We start from the raw sequence: 19,381 nt of genomic DNA, 5'->3' as shown, positions 1-19,381 counted from the left end.
GTAGTTACCCAAGGCCTAATCAATTTTACTATATACCCTTGCTTGTTCATCTCTCTTATTACACCAAGTGAAATGCCATCCAGTGCTTTTCAAGGGTGTTAGTTGCACTTTATCAAGGAGATCTCTGAAGCCTTGAGTTTCAGCCTGAGTAACCGGGGCCCCAATCCTATCCTTTGTATTTAACACATTGTTAAAATCACCACATACCAACCACTCAGTCTGCACCTGGCCTCCTATAAGTGTAAGTTTATCCCAAAGCTGTTGTCTGTGCACCAGTTCATTATTTGCATAAATCACAGTAAACAGGAACCTAAGCTGAGTAGCAGGATCTTCCACCTCACAATGGATGAATTGAGCATCAGCCTCTAGAATCTGGACCTGTATATGTTCCTTCCAAAGTAGCCAAATCCTACCATTATAGGCATGATCATAGTTATAACAAGCTTTCCAATCTTTTGCTACTATTTTAGTGATCTTCTTAGATTGATTTTCTTTCACCCTTGTTTCTATTATTCCCATGACTTCTATCTCATTCTTCCTCAGAAAGAGAGACATCTCCTTCTGTTTTGAGGGCCTATTTAGCCCTCTAATGTTCTAAATGCATATGATCATGAAGGTTGGAACTGGTCTGTATCTCTTTCTCTCAAGGCTGGAGAATGATGATACTGACTAAGCACTTCAAAGCTGTTGGTGACCACTGTAGCACTAGTAGAACAACTAGCGTGGGTGTAATTTACAGTTTGCCTATGCAGTCCATCCCAGCGACACTCTTTTCCTGTGGCAGTTGGCTTAACTCCTGAGCTGGTTGGTTATGAGATACTGGTTCCTTTTGCATTGGAACCATGGCCTCAGAGGCAATATTTGGTGCCTTGGTACTCATCTCATCAGCTAAGTGTTCCTTGTCGTTGGCCAACCAAGTTGGAACCACCTTCTTCCTCTTCCTATTTCTTCTCCTTTTCTTCGTCTGTTTCTCAGCTTGTTCAGTTTGTTCCTCATTCCTAACTTTTTTCCAACACTCCTCAGGGTCATGACCAAACTTAGCACAATCCATACAATATTTTGGTATCCAGTCATAGCCTATACTCTGATGTATCACACCAGAGGGGTTATGGATTTCAATACATCTGGGAAGGGGTGAGTGACATCAGCCTCAACTAACACCCTGGCATAGGAAATTCGATCCATCTCAGCTGTAAAATGATCAGTGTACATAGGCTTACCCACAACACTAGCCAGTTTACTCAAAGATTCAGTGGACCAATAACCAACAGGCAGACCTGGAAATTTAACCCATAATGGAATCATACTCAAACAATCAGGGTCAAAATCGAAATCTATAGTCCAGTTCTTCAAGATAAAAGGCTTGTTATGGTACGTGTATGGTCCAGATTGCATAACACGATCTCTATCCGAAATAGAATCGAATTGGAAAATGTAATAACCCTCATCATGATATAAAATCTTAGGTTTGACTACGAAATTCCAAACATTCACCACATAATTCTCCATAGACTTGACATAAGGGGTATCACCCAATACATACCCAATTAGTGATGAACTCCAATATTCCTCCTGCTCACGGTAATATCCTTTTCTTCAATTTGGACAACAAAAGTATCACCACGCATAGCAGGAGGGATGTATGTAAGTGGCTTACCCATTTGCGAGCTGCGATTCCTTTGATAGGGCTTTTCAATTGGGGGAGTATCCGCCTTTTCAGACTGCACATTCACCGGAGGCGATATAGCCGATTTGTCTGGGATTGCAACTTCTGAAAATTGTAGTCGGCGTAGAATTTCAGAACCAGTACGTCGAACTGCACGTTTACCCATTGGGTCTGGTTGTATCTCAGTGTGTATCCCATCCTCCGATTCCTCAGGGATTGGTTGAAATTTCTTAGGTAGAAAACTGCCAAACGTTAATGGAAGCAAGTGTTGTTGAACCCCACTCGCCGGTGTGACTAGAGATGATGTCATCGCCGGCAAAGGTATGCTTAGCCGAGTAGAAGTCATTTCTCACAGACTGCATACGTTAGCAGACCTCATAAGTTGGTAATATCAAGCAAGGGGTTTTTATTTTTACAAAAACACAATGTCGCGATTTAGCTTATATTTTTGCGAGAGACTTTTTCACACCATAAACTCCCATATCACGCGACGGTAACTCTTACTGTTGCCCCCAAATCCCATCATAACAAAGTATGAAAAGGTTAAACACCTATTTTTTCCAACAAAAAAGCCTTCTATTCCAAGAGAATGACATTCTGCACATTTTGATCACCGAGTATAGTACATTACATTTTCACTGCCCTCTTTCAGTTTACTTGTGTTGACATTCTGATGAAGAAGGCCTAACATAAGCTAATAGAAGGAAATAGAACAAATGAATACTTTGATTGTAATTCTTAACTGATTTTGGTGACAAAACAAATCAAAATACGAGTCGTGTCTCAGAGACCGTCTTCTGATCTTCAGAAGTGGCATTAGAAACAGTCTTACTGCTCCATCTGGAAGTCCTCTTTGTAGCAACAAGTAGATTATTCTCCTCATCATCAAGTTCTTTCAATATTTCAAGTTCAATCCCTCTGAGAACGGGATGCAAATAAGCATCCTGGAGATACTCTTTCAAGTTAAAGTTTGGTTCTGTAGTTCGTTCTACTGTATCCTTCACCACTGCGTCCTGCAGAGTGCATCAACTAAATATATCATAGTGGAATATATCAACAATAACCTTGTGCTAACAGCACCGAACAAGTGTCCTAAACATAACGTAGCACAATATCTCAAACTAGTTTGGCAGTGATGCGTTATTGTTGTAAAATGATTTTATTCTCGAGAATATGATGGTTTTTTAAAAGATGGTGCAACAAAAAAGATTGCAAGAATGATTGACATTTTCTCTCTTTAATTCTGTTACGCATAGAGGCTTTAAATAGCCAACTTAACAATAGAAAATATGCAGAATAATTTCAAAAACCTAAAATATCTCAACAACCTAATCTATCTAACAAAAATTTAACTTTAAACAAAGTAGACTCCTCCTAGTAGATTACTTATTATTCTAGTAAATCAATAGTAACAGAAGCAAATTTCAACAGAATATGTTGTATAATCCCAAAATTGGAACCTCATTGCTTAGAACATCAAGCGTAAGAGGTAAAGAACACTAACCTGCAAGGGGAGTTTGACAAACACAGACTCAAATCTGTCCTTGCAAAATTTATGGAACCAGATTGTCAAAACTGTAAGCACTATCAGCAATGGAGTTGATTTGGAAGCATGTCTGGTGCTCAAGAGACCAATTAATAGGAGCTGGGATATTCCCAAACCAATAAGTATACGACGATTGACATCTGGCCAAAATGATGCACCGCTCTCATACTTCTGATCGTACACATTAATGATCTAGCAATAAAGAACTAGTTTCAGAATCTGATACAAATTGAAAGATACAGAATGTCGTGAAAGTAATATTATGCATATGTGAAAGTAATATTATGCATATGATGCTTGAGACCTAAGAATAATCATGTTCTTATCTAAAATAGATGAAGCTGCATTATCAAATATTTTATCACAGGGTCCATTCTATCTCCTTAACATATATTCCCTCCATCCTAATTTACGTGACACTCTTTTCTTTCTAGCCAGTCTAGAAAAGAATGACGCGTTACTATATTTAGTAACAATATTACTTTAAAATGTTTATTCTACCCTTAATGAGATGATTTATAGCCGCACAAATATCTATGACTTATTTTAGCCCACAAGTTTCAAAAGTCCTCCTTTCTTTATTGATCTCCGTGCCCAGTCAAACGCCATCACATAAATTAGGACAGAGAGAGTATCTATTATTTGTTCCAAAAGTAATAGCAAAACATACCTGATGGCGGAAAACCATATAAGCAAATGCAAAGAAGACAATGATGAAAGGCAGGAGAATTGGTGTGACCACCGAGTACACAAGGCCTAGTAAGAAGTACAGTTGTAAGCGAGGCTCTGCTACAGAAAAGTTCAATGAACCAGGGTCCATTGCTTGTTCCCTGTCATGTTCTGTCTTTACTAGAAATGTATTTTTAATGTGAAACATAACTAACGGAACCAATCTAAGGATCTCCGCAGCAATTCCAGCCCAGCCATCAACCATTATGAAGGTAATAAAAAAAGTAGCTTTCATGGGAAGAGTTACACCGATGGTTTTCGGAATCCTGTATTGCAAGCGAATTTTAGTAATTTCATATATTCTCAAGTGCAGAAGCAGAGATGTTTGCAGAGTACATCACCAGTAACTAAAGGAACCCTTTCACTTACACTGCAGATAAATTATATCGGACTGGTGGAACGGGTCAATTTAATGGTTAATTAAATGGATAGCTTTTTACTTTAAGAATTTTGGCTTTCAAAAATTTCCACGTCAGCAATATCTACGGAAAATTTCACCTGAGTTGGTCAAGTTAATTTGTAGGTTAAATGACAATAGTTGAGTGACTTTTCTATTCCAAAAACAAAGAAAAGTGACTTTCTGAGATAATAACTATTAGTTGAGTCACCATCTGAGAAATGAGTTATCAACTCATGATAAATAGTAAATAATCCTATGATTAAGGTATTGTGTTTGCTATGTAATTTAGACTTCTATCCATTACAAGCACTCCAAATGAGAGTGGTCGGCAAGTTAATATGTTTTACTTTTAGATGAGGAACGGAACTCACTCTGTTGGAGACTGGTGGAGAAATCTCTCAAGCTGTTCAAATGCAGCACCAGTTATGATACTTCCAAAGAAGACATTTACAATGACAAATAAATGATATTTAGCCGCTGATCTTCTGTCCAAAGATGAAAGCGATGTAAAGCCTTCTAGTTTTGACATGATCATTAGAATCATAGGAAGAAGAATCAGAAATATCTTTAATACTATCCCGGGTAGAAAACCTTGGACAAATGATTTGATAACATCCCTGCAACAGAAATTCCAGCAGCACGGACTTTAGATATCGATTTGCAAAAATACAAGAAGGTCCATAAGTACAACTACATTCAAAATAGCATTTAAACTTTGAGTCTATTCAGATGTTTTCTTAGTTTTTATTTTTATAAACAAACTACAAGCACACATATAGCAAATTTATCCAAGTTAGAAGGATCACTTACATATCAATTAATGGCTTCAAGAACGGAAGAGCCTTTTCGATGCCATCAATGCTTGCAAATGCTTGAACGAATCCAATTGGGATCATAAAAAAGAAAGTAAGAAAGAATAAAGCAACAGCCATTAGCAGTCTCCGGACAGAGAGTTGAACATATGGTATTGAAAGATTATCCCAATAGACATCACGTGGTTCAGGAGCCCAATCTGTCAACCAAATGGTTGAGTTTCTTGATTGTTGCGTTTGAGCACATACAGCTGCACCCCAACGAGATTTAAACGAGACAAATGCTGCAGGAACTATTGCGTTGGGATCACTTATAACCTGTTCTCTTTCTTCAGCTTCCTACATCAAAGAGAAAAGTCAATTACTGTAATGCAAGTGTGCAACAAAAGATTCGATATAATATTCTTTAACTGCTTTAAGCTTTCTCTACTACCAAAATTTACCCATAACCCATGGTTAGAGAAACTTACTTCTTCGGTCAACTTCTCAATTTCAGTCATATAATGGTCGATGGCATCCACGGATTTTCCCCAAAGACCCCAAAATCCTGTCTATACATGACAGAATATGAGACTCAGTTATGAGCAGAAAATCAATACATTTACCATGAAGAAGAAACAGATAAATGAAATTGAAACAAAATCTCGATAAACAAAGAATAATACCTTAATTTTTGGTTTCTTCTCGGGGTTTCTCTCATACTTGGTTTGGTAGTAAGTAAGCCAATTATGGAAACTCTTTTTCTTCTCCACCAATTCAGCAACCTTATTTGCATTATAAACAACCTACAAGTAGCATGAATTCCAGATAGAACATACTTTGACTAAGTAATCTAAGACGAAAGAGACATGATATATCTTTGCCTGTCACATACTTCATACAGAAATATTGCAATTCAAACCTGATGTCCAAGATAATGATCTGGATGATTCACACGAAAGAAATGTTCTACGTGCTCGTTCACTGATTCATCAGGATCTGGTGGGACATTTCTAACAAGGACCTATGAGAAGAATCAGAATTTGTAAACTAATCAAACTTTGTTTTTGGGAACACCCATAACAGTTGTGGTCAATAAAATACGTAAACACCCACCGTGAACTGATCTGGCCGACGTTTTTCAGAGGAAAGAAAATGCAGTCTCATTGTTGATATTGTCTTGTATTCTTTGTACAGAATATAGAAGGTCCAAAATGTGTATACATAAGCCATCGCCACGTGTGCCCAAAACCTGAAAGAATATAAAACTAAGCTTTTTATTAGGAAAAAATCTGCAATGGCACGAGTCACTTCCTATGAGAAACGAAAAAACATCAAATTTTGTAGAAGAAATACATAATCTAATTCATTCCTTTGCAAAAATTTCTTATAATCTTCCATGTGGATACTATAGTTTGATAGGTTATCATGGTTATGTGTGCAACTTAAGGTAAGTGTCCCACGGCCTGCCAAGGATACTAAAATGAAGAACTACTTTTGGTACACTTTCTGTTTTGTGTTATAGAATGGAAAAAAAAAACAACAACAAGACTGCGGATTTTGTGTCATGACTACATGCTCATAAATATCTTTACAAACATACAAAAAGTATATGAATATATCTTTAAAACCTTCAATATAGCAACTTATGATTTTTGACAAACGTGTTCATGATTTCTGATGTGCATTTGTTCAACTAACTGTCAAACATTTTCTACCAACAAACTCCTATAAAAAAAAATGGTTGGTTAGAAGCAACTAGCAAGTACTCTCATACAACAAAATCATATACTAAATGGAAACAAGTTAACCCTCACCTCGGTGATCCTGAAGGGACATTGGATATGGAAAGTTTATCAATATTACTGAATGTTAGATCCTCAATGTGATCCAATGTTTCCCCAGAAGTCCAATTAACAGGCACTAAAACCGCAAAAGAAAGTACTGCGATAGGAACAAAGATTTTCAAGCTGCATCAATAATTCAGGAGTTAGATCATAATTAATATACAAGGAACTCAACAATTTGTAAAACAAGTTTCCAATGTCTACTACTTATCCTTTTAACTTTCCAAATAGTTGTGGAACTCACCCAAGAAGATAAATCCGTATATACACTGCAGAATCAAGACCAGCATGATGTATAAGCTCTTGTTCTGGCATTTTTAGAGCTGCAGGCATCCAGTTCAAGAACCTAATGTATGTTCTGAAGTCCAAATTGACAAATTTATTTACAAATGAACCGGAACTTCTAGGACTTGCTCGTATACCCTTCAAATACCATTTAGGGAAGTACACTCTGTCATTGATTGGCTGAAGCCTTACAATTGCAAAGGCCAGCAGGAAAACAAGTGCAGATACAAGGTTGATCGCAGCTGAAACAGAAATATCTTGAACACTAGCCATGTCTCCCTTGAAGTGTTAGCTATCACCTGTTATTTGGGTGGAACATTTTTGAGAATAATTGACAGGGTAAAATGAGCAAGTATAGATATTATTGACATTACGCATATAAACTAAGAGATACTGCTTAGCCTTTTTCATAATTTCTCATTCCAATATTGAAAATATTTGCCAATAGTGGCTGAATGAGAAAAATAAGCAGTGTTTAAACAAAGCAGCCTGATAGAATTTGATCATCCAATCCAAAACATTAAAGAAATAAGCGGAGTGGCCTAAGACACCTTTAGATGGCTTTGAATATAAACACCTCCTGCACGTGTAAGCGAGTTCCCGGTGGTGGAATTTACTGCAAACTAATAAGTATGACAAGAATTTGCCAAGATTTATTTTGAAAGGGTGCAAGCATCCAATCTTCTTGAGCCGAGGGTCTATCGGAAACAACCTCTTTACCTCTCAAGGTAGGGGTAAGGTCTGGGTATGTTGTTGTTGGTACAAGCATCCAGTCCTACAACTGAAAGGTAATAAATGGAGTGATCCAAAGCCTTTACAAAGCCATCTTGGATACCCTTTTCTAGCCGACGTGAATATATCAAAAAGCAGAATCACATACATATTGCCAATCTTTTGTCATTATCAATAGAGTACTATTTTTGGGATGTTGAGAATTCCACAATACACTACATTTCTAGATTTAACTTCCTAAGCAAAGCTTCTTCAGAACTTAATAGCCTGTTTGATCAAGCTTCTCGAAAGCCAAAAATGCTTCTTTTTCAAAAAAAATTTTTGCTCATTTTAGAGCTTGAGGTGTCTAGCCAAGCAGAAATTGCTACCCTAATTTTGGTAAAAGTGCTTTTCAAATTGATTAGCAAACACAAATAGTTGTTCTCTAAAAGTATTTCTTACAAAAAACACTTTGCAAAATAAGTAGACTTTGAAAGTTTGGCCAAACATGTTATTAGTTTTTGAAAACATGGGGAAGATCAAGAACTGTGACTCAAAATGTCAGCTTTAGAAGAATAAAGTAAGAAACTAACCAGAAAAATGCCACTGCCAGAGGAAAATGCGATGTAAGATTCTTGCACACAAAACCATATGCATAATAACTTGGCCTTTGTGATCATAAAAGGTGAGAAGAAAGGAAGAATTGAGTTTAAGAAAATATTTGGTTTGCTTAGAAATATAATACATAGTAGAGTTTATTAGCTGGATTACTTGGTCGGTAGCGGGACCTGCGAGGGCGGCAACAAGAATGGGATCGGCCGGCTTATGGATGGGCAAGACCATGTGTATATATCCGTCGCATCCCAGTTTTCAAAAGTTAACTGCTAAACGGATAGCACAATATTTGATTTTTTTTTTTTTGTCAATACCAAATCTAGTTTAGTTTTCGGATTACTCATACTCGTATAAATATTTTACATTATTAATGTAGTTTCACATAATATTATTATGGTTGTTTACTTTTATTTTAGTATGCCAAATCAAGCTTGTTATAAGTTATTGGAGGTCAAATCAACTTGATTAATCTATTGCAAGAAATTTATACGTTGTTAAAGGCATTTTTATACGGTAACAAAATAATAGTATTATCTTATCAGGATAATCTTTGAGAATCTATATAATCCCTCCGTCCATAATTAGTTGTCACTATTATTACAAATATCCATCCTTAAATACTTGTCAATTTATAAAATCAAGATAGAATTAATCCTTTTTTTTTTTCATTTTAATCTTAAAATTAATTTTTTTGAAAGTAAACAATAGTAGTATGGATTAGCTTAGCCTTGTAGTTTATGAAGAAAGATAAGGGTAAATTAGTAAAAAATACTTTTATTTATGATTTTTTTATTGGGTGTGCAAAGGGAAATCATGACAATTAATAGGGCTGAGTTCGGAGATAAAAGAGTATGTTTGTCCCTATCTATACTCAATGCCAAAGCATTCTTCATTTTTTACTTTGTTCCATTAAGGGATCGATTAGTTTGAGGTACTAGGAAAGATAATTTTGGTATAAACTCTTGCACTACTTACTTATCGTGATTAATTAATGTGTGTTAAATGCGTAGTGAAAACAAATCTTGAGTACTTAACTTGGGCACGACCAAATTTGTTTGCTAGCTCTGCTACTCGAAAAACAATTACATGGGTCAATGCCCATATCGAATTAAACAATTTAATGTACACATTAAATGATAAAAGTATACATATAAAATAGTATATAACTTGCATCTAGCTATCTTGTGCAAAATTAGTTTGTTTATTAGCTCCATCTAGTCAAAATTTTAAACATTGGCTCTATCTCATGTTGCTACTGCTGGCCTACAGCACGGTTAGTTGGTCATTGGCACATGTTAACAAATAGTGTTACTATTCTTGCTTGAAAAGGGGTTCTAGTTTTATCTAAGCTGTTCTCATGTTAATTAATTACATAGAAATAGAATGCTTTAGTGGAAACAAATCTTGAGTGCTTAATATTAACACGAAAAACAATTACTTCCCTTAATATTTATATCAAATTAAACAATTCAATGTGCATATAACATAAACTTAATTAAATGATAAATAGTATACATATGTGAAAGAACATGTATTGCATCTATCCATCTTGTCCAAAATTAGTTTGTTTATTAGCCCCATCTAGTCAATTTTAAACATTGGCACATGTTAGCAAATAATCCTTGCTTGAAAAGGGGATCTAGTTTATCTAAGCTTTTTCGTGTATTATAGCGCTTAAATTAGAATCAGTCCACATTGTCAAGTTAATTTAATGAATGAAAAGTTTATCCTAAAAATAGAAAAAATTAAACCAATGATAAACTGTAAATTAAACAACAGGCTAAACTACAAAATTTATTCATTTCATATTCTCAAGTTAACAAACAACAGGCTAAAGCTACAAAATTTCCCTCCTCTCTACTCTTTCTCTCTCAAGAATTAAGCCCGTATTCAAACCATTTAAAGACCCATTTATCACTACCTGATTACCACCATTAAAATAAGCTTCCTCACTGCTATCTTCTTCTTCTTCTTCATCATCACCGTCGATTTTTTCTTCATCTTCATCGGACGATAAAGGAACAAGCCAACAAGCCCCATATAAATGCCCATTAACACACACAAAATACTCTACCCCACTTTCCATTGAACCAAGCCGCCGCGCCGCACTTTTAGGTATAAGCTTAGCCGCCGTCATACTCCAAACCCTAGCTCCACAAAACGGACATTTCCCTCCTTCTTCAAGCTCAACTCTTCTTCTAATCAAACACGCCCTTGTTCTACTCTTCATAAATCCCCAAAATACCCCTCTAAATAACCCTAAATCATCATCTCCAGTTGGATGCTCACACGGATCACTCACATACAGCAAATCACTCCTACATTTCTTCACTAAAAAACTCCGACCCGAAGTCTTCGAAAAACGAGAAGTCTTCACGAAATGACCCGGTGCGGGTTGACCCACTTGGAAATGTCGGGTCGATTGACATCCGTTACAGAAAAACATCAATTTTGCCATGGCTTGCCATCCGCCAGCAATTCTACCGCTTGGTGAGCCGTTAGTTAACGCCGTTATCATTTGCGGAGCGCGATAAACACAAAGCTCTCTCCATAGAATCCTTCTTGCTAATGCACGGAGTTTTTTGTTAACTGACGCCGTTTGACAGAGTGTACGGATATCCCAATTAATAGACCTAAATACGAGGATTAGAATCCTTTCATCGTAGATTCCAGAATCTTCTGAAACCGACGACTCTCCGAATGGATAAAGTCGCTGTCTTTGGCTCCGATTGCCGCCACTCATACTTTCCAACTTTTTTTCCGACGACAATTTTGTGTTTGTTGGCAACTTAAATAAACGGATAAATTAACTGCCTATCATTGCTTCCCAAAATAGAAATTTATTGCTACGTGGTGTGTTTTGATTGGACGATAGAGACAATGCGCATATGATATTTCTTTGAGTCAATGTAATCTTGTGGAAGCAAGCAAGGATCTATCGACACGTGTCCTCTTGTTAAATGTTATTTTTTGTGGCTCGAAAATATCTTGCGTAATACGTGGCGGGGTTTTGCATATTTGGGATTTTGTATATGTTTGTGACGCTTTCTACTACAAGTGTGTCTGATAATATAGGGTACACGTATCATGTTTTGACTTGTTTAGAGTACTGATTTGAAATCCAGAGTTTTGTAGGTTTGTATGAGAGACAAATAGCATGTCCTAGGTGGGCATTCGATTTTTTGAAAGTTAGGTTCGATTTCGATTTTTTGAAAATGGACATTGAATACCGCACCGAATTAATTAGATTCGATTTTTAATTCGATTTTTTTCAGCATGGGCCTGAAATGGGCTAATTTCTGCTTGTAAAATTAGGGGTGGACGTTTTTATCAGCTAATAATTATTTTATCGAGCAAGGTCAATTTAATTGGATGGCTCTGCGTAGATTGTAGAGTACTGATTATTGAATGTTTATTGATTGTTTCAAAATGAGATGCTTCATATATATGACGAAGTCCTATAGATAAGTAAACATCATCACCAAAATATTGACTTCTATGTTAACTTCCAATTCCACATTGTTTTGTTACATAACTTAAAAGTTAAAACACATAAGAGGACATAGAAGTTGATATCATACAGAAAATAATATTAAGCAGCTAAGAATCAATAAGAAAATGGATCATGAACAAAGCCTATCAAAGGCCAACATAAAGAACAGTTACCAACGGTTCTGAACTTCTGATATACATAAACTAACCAACTGAAGATGTACCAATATTAGTTATATTCGAGACAGACATCACATTTAAAAATGAATACTAAAAAATTTGAACTCGTGATGTAATCTTTTGTATTATGGATGTCAAGCTGATCATTAATTAAACTGACTGCAATTCATCATTTCATTAAACTGAGGACATAGGAGAGGAACTGAAGAAATGAAGTTAGGGCTTAAGTCAAGTGAATGAAATTAGGGTAGGTCTATACTTTATAGAGATGGACTTGGATACATTAATTTGGGCAGTGGACTGAGTGTTGTAAAAAAAATTGTATTCATGTAGTAAATCTTCAAAAAAAAAAAAAAAAAACTTCGGTTAAACCGAAATACCAAAGAACCGTTGAGCCGGAACCGAACATCGAACTGAAACACCGAAAAACCAAATTAATTTGGTTCGGTCCGATTTTTTAGTTTTCGGTGTTTATGCCCAGCTCTATGTCCTATTACGGATTGAGCACTATAAAAGAGGGAACTTTGACATTTGTTATACTCCCTCCGTCCTAATTATGTAGCACTTTTCGTTTTTTGAAAATCACTTTGACTAAATTTTAAAGTTAAATTGGATTAGATTAACTCAATACTTTAACATTAAAATTTATATATTAGAAAACTGCACGAGAAGTACTATAATGGCAACTTTTCTCATAGTAATTTGCTGAAAAAATATATCTTAAAATGTTGATCAAGGTTCATGCAATTTGAATCTCGAAAAGTGAAAAGTGTCACATAAATTGGGACAATGGGAGTAACTTGTTAGTTGAAAGATATTTGTTGAGGTGCCTAAGATGGAAGTAGTTGATAAAAGCGTGACAAGTGTTCTCACCCGAACACATATACAGTTTATGAAATTAAATTATATACGCTAATAATATATTTTATTGTCTAAGTCATCTTTTAAGTGTATAGAAACTGTATTTTGCTGTATAGGATGACCCAAGAAACTTAAAAGACATTTTTAGCCTTTTTAAAATAATTTTATTTTTAGCCATTTTTCAACTAATTTCAGCATATGTATAAAAATCTATCATATGTATAAAAATTGTATCATTGTTGTATAGAATATATACCCCTACAATATGCGTTTAGAAAATGTATCATTGTTGTATAATTTCTGTTTAATAATTATACAATCAACATATACTTACTAATTATACACATATTATACTTGTTTTGGGATATTTCTTGAAGGCTCAATCAACGTATACTTACTAATTATACACATATTATACATGTTTAGGATATTTTTTGAAGGTTCATATATATGAATTTTTTCCTCGACCTGTAGTAGCGACTTTTTTATCTTTGTGGCGAAAGCCGCCACAAAGAGTCTAATCTTTTTGAAGTGAATCTTTAGTGGTGACTTCTTGATCTTAAAGTCACCACAAAAAAACTGACATTTTTGTAATGAATCTTTAGCGGCTACTTTTTGATCAAAAAGTCTAATTTTTTTTGGGCCGTTGGGCTAACACCTGGGAATAATTTGGACCGAAAGGCCAACTCGCACTATTAACCCCAAATGTGAACCGAACAAATTCTTAATGGCTAGGTAGTGTCCTTTTTCCCGAATAATTTTGCCTTAACTCAGAATGGTAGATACTAGATACATTGCTTTTAATTCAGAATGGTAGATGCTAGATACATTGCTTTTCTCACGGGCTTCTCTTTCCTTCATGTTTGAGTATGGTTATATTCTCGGATTGTCTTTTTACCAATGTGAGACAACAACAACAACTTTATTCTTTACTTAATTCTTTTTATCTTCATGTTCCACAGATACCATAATTTTGTTCTCTTTGTTCAGTGATCATAATAATTTAATTATCAGTACTCCTGTATAGGAGTGTATAAAGAAAACCGATAGACCGCACCAAACCGATAATCCGAATCAAATCGAGAAAAAAACCCGATGAGTGGTTTGGTTTGACTTGATTTGGTATTGGAAAGAAATCCGATCATAATTGGTTTGGTTTGGTTTGGTTTTAACTAAAAGAAGTTAAACCGAAACTAAACCAACCCGATATTACATGTAACAAATTTTTTAAAATATTTTATACATAAAAGATTTACTTATAATGTAATCTACAAATTTTTAAGTTTTTTCATAGTTTTTGTCTTTTCACATATTATTTCAAGCTTAGAATTAGAAATTTGTATGTTTCAATAAGTTTTATAACCCATAGATATTAGTAACTCAAATAAAGTCCAAACCAAAACCAAATCAATACTAATGCTAATAACAAAAGCAATTGAATCTTAACAATAGGAATGACAATAGTGTTGGATATCTATTCTTTATTTTTGCATTGTTAATTAAGACAATAAAATACATAACTTAATTTTTTTTTCTCTGTCATGTAACTAATACTTATTAGCTGTATTAGTTGTACTTATTTTAGCATGACTTAGTATTTTTAGATTATGATCATTTTCATTATGCCTTATTAATTTGCAATATTTATTTTATGATATTTCATTATTTTTTGTTGAATATTTTATTACAATACCATCACTCATTTTCACATTTTCGTTATTTTCTTAAGAAACACTTTAAATGTATAGTTGTATCTTATTAGGACTAATGAAATATTTGAAGTGAAAGTTATATTTTGTATGAAGATTCTTCCGGGAAAAAAAATCGAAAAATCCGAGAAAACCAAAAACTCCAAAAAAATCCAACTTTTATTGATTTGGTTTGGTTTATCGATTTAAAAACCCGACATAATTGATTTGGTTTGATATTTGAAAAACCCGAACCAACCCGGTCCTCTATATTACATTGAAGTTAACAAATATTCCTACATATGCTAGATAATTTTTGATTTATTTATTTCAATTGTAGAACTTTTTAAACCTTTCATACAGTAACAAATATGGCCGAAAAGTAGGAATATATTTAACATTCATTAGAAGCTAGTTTCTAATTCAGTTGAGGATTCCCTCATTGTAATTAGTAAATAATTGGGGGGAGCCAAAAGGAATTAACAGGTCACCTATATATAATATTTCTATATATAATATTTCTATATATAATATTTCACCGTAATAATTCTTTCTAGTTGTCTTGGTATAATAACAGATTGAGAGGCTCAACTAGAAGGAACAGACAGGAAAATTTTCTGATGTAATTGACATTTCTCTTAGGGATCGTTTGATTAGTGGGATAAGGATAATAATCATGGGATAAAATTTTAGATTATTTATCATGCGTTTGGTTATAGATATTAATTAGTTTCAGGATTATAAATTGATGGGATTAGCTATTCTATATAGAAAGTGAGATAGCTAGGGATCTCATTGTCTATCCCATTCCACCAACAAAATGACCCCTATGTATAAATGTATGTCTAGTAGTAGGTTCTTTGATAATCTTAGGGGAAAATATATAAAAACCCCCCCAACGTATACTCGGATTAATTATGACGCACCCAACCTTTGCGGGCGACCTATTACCTCCCTGGCCTTATTTTTTCTGTATTTTTGTACCTTTTTTGGCTGACGTGGCAAAAAAAAAAAAATTAATAGCGAGTGAAAGCAAGAAAATAGTTTGTATATTTTAATAAAAAATAATTTTTAAAAATTTATTAATATTTTATCCTCTCACCCAACTCTCCCCCCCCCCTCCCCTCTTTCTTCCACATTTCAATAATTAAAGGTACTAGTTGCAATTTATTTTTCTCTTTCTTCTTCTTTCTCCTCAACCACCCCCACCACCGCCGGCGCCACTGACGCTGCCATGATTGAACATAGCCTAGAAAGGAAGAAATTGCACAGTTTGTCCTTCAAATGGCAATTTCTTCAAATGGGTGTCAATGGCAATTTCTTCAAATGGGTGGGGCAAGAGGAGCGAAAGTTGGGGGGGGGGGGGGCGGCGCAACGACAATGAGTAAAACAACTGTCCGACCCATTAAAACATAATGCCATTTCGGTGGAGGAGATATTTTTGTGTTTGATTTGCCTTCAAATGAATGTGTGTATTAATAGAGGAAGAAAATGGGTTGAATGTGTGTGTTAATGGAGGAAGAAAATGGGTTGAATGTGTGTGTTAATGGAGGAAGAAAATGGTTTGAATGTATGTTGTTGATGGAGGAAGAAAATGGGTTGAATGTGTGTGTGTTAATGGAGGAAGAAAATGGGTTGAATGTGTGTTGTTATTGGAGGAAGAAAATGGGTTGAATGTGTGTTGTTAATGGAGGAAGAAAATCGGTTGAATGTGTATTGTTAATGGAGGAAGAAAATCGGTTGATGGATTTCTTGAAATGAAGAAGAAGAAGAAGGGTTTAGTGATGAAGAAGACAAAATTAATGATTTAATGGTTAATTAGAGGTTAATTAGTGTAAATATAATTAATAAAAGAAAAATCAAATGAAAAAAAAGAAAGGAAAAGTGGCAGTGTCGTGACAATGACATGGCAGTGATGTGGCACTGACGTGGCACCAATGTGGCGGAGAGTGTGCAACTGGGCATCAATTTTTTTTTTTGCAGTCAAAAAGGGGTACAAAAATACAGAAAAAATAAGGCCAGGGGGGTAATAGGTAGCCCGCAAAGGTTGGGTGCGTCATAATTAATTCGAGTATACGTTGGGGGTTTTTTATGTATTTTCCCATAATCTTAGTGACTCTTATATTCGAAAATGCACTTTTAATGGTTAAATTATGCGATTTGCATCGACTATATTTAGCCTGGTTTTGTATATGGTAAATTTGATAAATTGAAAACTTCTAAAAATGTATATATCTATTTTAATTTAACCGTACCTATTGCTAGGCCTACCAAATTAAATGCCGGATCAATTTGAGTCCGGAACCAAAATGACCCAAAAAAAAACCTTTTGAATCAAAATACCCCAACAAAAAAAAGGTGACATAAATACCTTTAGCGCAGTAAAATACTGCGCCAAACCAAACTGTCTCTCTCCTATAGCGCAGTATTTTACTGCGCTATAGGAGTCTACCATTTTCCCAAAACAACCACTTATTACATTTTCACGCTTTTTTACGTAGTTTAGCCGTATATTAATCATGCTTTGATACTCCGGAACTTCAATACTTTATATAGAACCCTACTTATATTTGTACGATTAATAAGGTAGGCTCAATATTTCAAGAATACGCAAAAGTTTGGATTGTCGTTTTAGTGGTTGAAAAGTGCTCGAAGTTCATTTTTGTTTGAAGACTTGTAGTCATTAGCTTTACGTTATTTATTTTTTAGGATTTCGTGTTATTTTTAAATTAATGCTTAACTTTATTTCGAATGTATCACCTTTTTTTTCTATTATCAATTTAGGATGTGAAACTATAAACAATAATAAAGACTAAGATAATATTTATAAATATAAATATATATACAAAAAATATATAATATTTACGATAAATTGTACAACACTAATGTATATACACTATCGTGAATGGGTCCCACATGTGGTATGCTTGAGACTATCCTTAGGCCTAAGGCTCATACCATTCCCACCGCTCTCGCCATCGTCTCCATCGCCCTTTTTCCTCTTAATAATCGGGCGCTCCAAGTCATGATCATCTTCTCTTCCCCTGGCCCGTGCGCCCTTGACTAGAATGTTCTTCTTCATGGGATCTAGTCCCGCTAGCACGGGCAGAACCTCATGTTGACCTGCATCTGGAAACTCAACCTCTTCCTCGTCGGGAGTCGCCACCGCAGGCGCCGAAGGATGAACCTGAAAAGTATATAATAATTAGTACCATTTCTTATTTGTATTGAATACATTAACGTTTGTTGAATAATCAAACTTGTGTATCAACGGGCGCCTGAGTAGGCTCCTGAGATGGGTCTGTAGGCTCCTGAGATGGGTCTGGTGCAGAATATGAGGTAGTCTCCTGGACGAGATGTTGTTCGAAGTCCAAATAAAGGTTATAAAAATTAAATAAATATTTACCTTATATTGAATAAAATTGATTTTAAGTAAAAATCTTACCTGCGCCTCGGTAGTCTCATGAGAAGACACCTCTGCCTCGGCAGGCTGATGAGAAGGCTCCTGAATGCGCCTATCCTGTGGACCCACAGGCGTCGAATCCTAAAATATGAAGGAAAAAAAACGAAATAATAAGTAACATACATATTTAAAATAAATATTTTAAATAATCAAATATGTATTTTAAATATTGTCTTTATATTGAATAAAACTAATTTTAATAAAAAGCTTACCTGTGGCTCACAATACATGGGAAGACACCGCTGGCTTGGCCAGTGCCCATGAGAAAACGCCCGAGTGGGTGGCTCTTTGTGGACTGGCCCGCGCGCCGAATCCTAAAATATAAAATATTACTAAGTAATGAGTAACATATATATTTAAAATAAGTAATTTAAATGAACAAATAAGTATTTTAAATACTAATTGGGATAAAAAACTCATCGAAGTCAAGAATCCTGGCTCCTTCTGAATTCATCACAGGCCGCTTATCAACTAATGAAGCGTGTAACGCCGCCCAATCGACGTTATCACGCTCCTCCATGTATGCATTCTGACTCAACTGTGATGAAGACCTAGGTATCTCTCCCATGCCCATAATTGTAAGCCCTATTAGAAAATACGATTTTTTTAGTCGTCGTTTCAAGAGGTTTGTTTACATTAAAGGAACGCGCACTTAAAATAATACCTGGGGAAGAGCAAAAAATCCACACCGGTGCGAAGATGGAAGGTATGTGTCTCCGGGCTCCACCGCTCAACCATGGTCGTAATGAGCGCCCAATCATGTTGTACCCGACCAACGGACACGCAGGGATAGATGCCGCCAAGAAACAATATCTCTAAGACGCGAGGGTGTGGGGGCGCTCGCGTAAAAGAGTTCACGCTCTGCAATGCGACCTCACGGGGACGGAGCCTAGTCGATATCCCTAGTACCCCATAATAACTCTGACCTATGATTGCCTTGCAAAGACAATACTGATCTATCAGCGGGCCCCGGGTGAATAGCGGGCCCCGGGTGATCATCGGGCCCCGGGTGATCATCGGGCCCAGGGGGAACATTCGGATCCATGAAAGAGTCCGGTCTGTACAAACTAAATTAGTCATTATTCTTGAAATGAAAGATAAATTATA

At 35.5% G+C, this 19,381-nt stretch overlaps 2 protein-coding genes across 3 annotated transcripts; both read right to left on the bottom strand.

Moving 5' to 3' along the window:
- Positions 1–2,099: 2,099 nt before the first annotated feature.
- Positions 2,100–8,862, bottom strand: LOC132053089 (CSC1-like protein At4g02900). 2 transcript variants are annotated; one of them, XM_059444932.1, is made up of 12 exons: positions 8,569–8,862; positions 7,224–7,563; positions 6,950–7,102; positions 6,249–6,384; positions 6,055–6,156; positions 5,819–5,938; positions 5,624–5,704; positions 5,152–5,492; positions 4,713–4,958; positions 3,883–4,207; positions 3,171–3,404; positions 2,100–2,679 (listed from the first exon to the last, which is right to left on the bottom strand). In XM_059444932.1, exons 2-12 carry the CDS (start codon positions 7,535–7,537, stop codon positions 2,431–2,433), a joined length of 2,301 nt encoding a protein of 766 aa, XP_059300915.1. In that variant the 5' UTR covers positions 7,538–7,563; positions 8,569–8,862; the 3' UTR covers positions 2,100–2,430. The 2 variants fall into 2 exon arrangements, with proteins under 2 accessions (XP_059300915.1, XP_059300916.1); XM_059444933.1 differs by lacking the exons at positions 7,224–7,563; positions 8,569–8,862 and having other exon boundaries at positions 6,249–6,400; positions 6,950–7,083.
- A 1,509-nt stretch (positions 8,863–10,371) lies between these two features.
- On the bottom strand, positions 10,372–11,463 carry LOC132053088 (EID1-like F-box protein 3). Its single transcript, XM_059444931.1, has one exon. It carries the CDS (start codon positions 11,331–11,333, stop codon positions 10,428–10,430), a length of 906 nt encoding a protein of 301 aa, XP_059300914.1. The 5' UTR covers positions 11,334–11,463; the 3' UTR covers positions 10,372–10,427.
- Between the last annotated feature and the right edge of the window lie 7,918 nt (positions 11,464–19,381).

This window comes from Lycium ferocissimum, chromosome 4, assembly GCF_029784015.1.
Source record: "Lycium ferocissimum isolate CSIRO_LF1 chromosome 4, AGI_CSIRO_Lferr_CH_V1, whole genome shotgun sequence".
Taxonomy (NCBI): Eukaryota; Viridiplantae; Streptophyta; class Magnoliopsida; order Solanales; family Solanaceae; genus Lycium; species Lycium ferocissimum.
Note: the sequence above shows the minus strand (reverse complement) of the source record. Positions and strands in the feature narration are given on the sequence as shown.

What these genes read in the sequence shown, in the direction of transcription:
- LOC132053089 (XM_059444932.1), bottom strand. Translation starts at nt 7,537, where the DNA reads ATGGCTAGTGTTCAAGATATTTCTGTTTCAGCTGCGATCAACCTTGTA. An exon ending in ATCATTATCTTGGACATCAG is followed by an intron (nt 5,939 to 6,054) that starts GTTTGAATTGCA and finishes TGCTACTTGTAG; the next exon opens with GTTGTTTATAATGCAAATAA. An exon ending in TTGAAGCCATTAATTGATAT is followed by an intron (nt 4,959 to 5,151) that starts GTAAGTGATCCT and finishes TTTCTGTTGCAG; the next exon opens with GGATGTTATCAAATCATTTG.
- LOC132053088 (XM_059444931.1), bottom strand. Translation starts at nt 11,333, where the DNA reads ATGAGTGGCGGCAATCGGAGCCAAAGACAGCGACTTTATCCATTCGGA.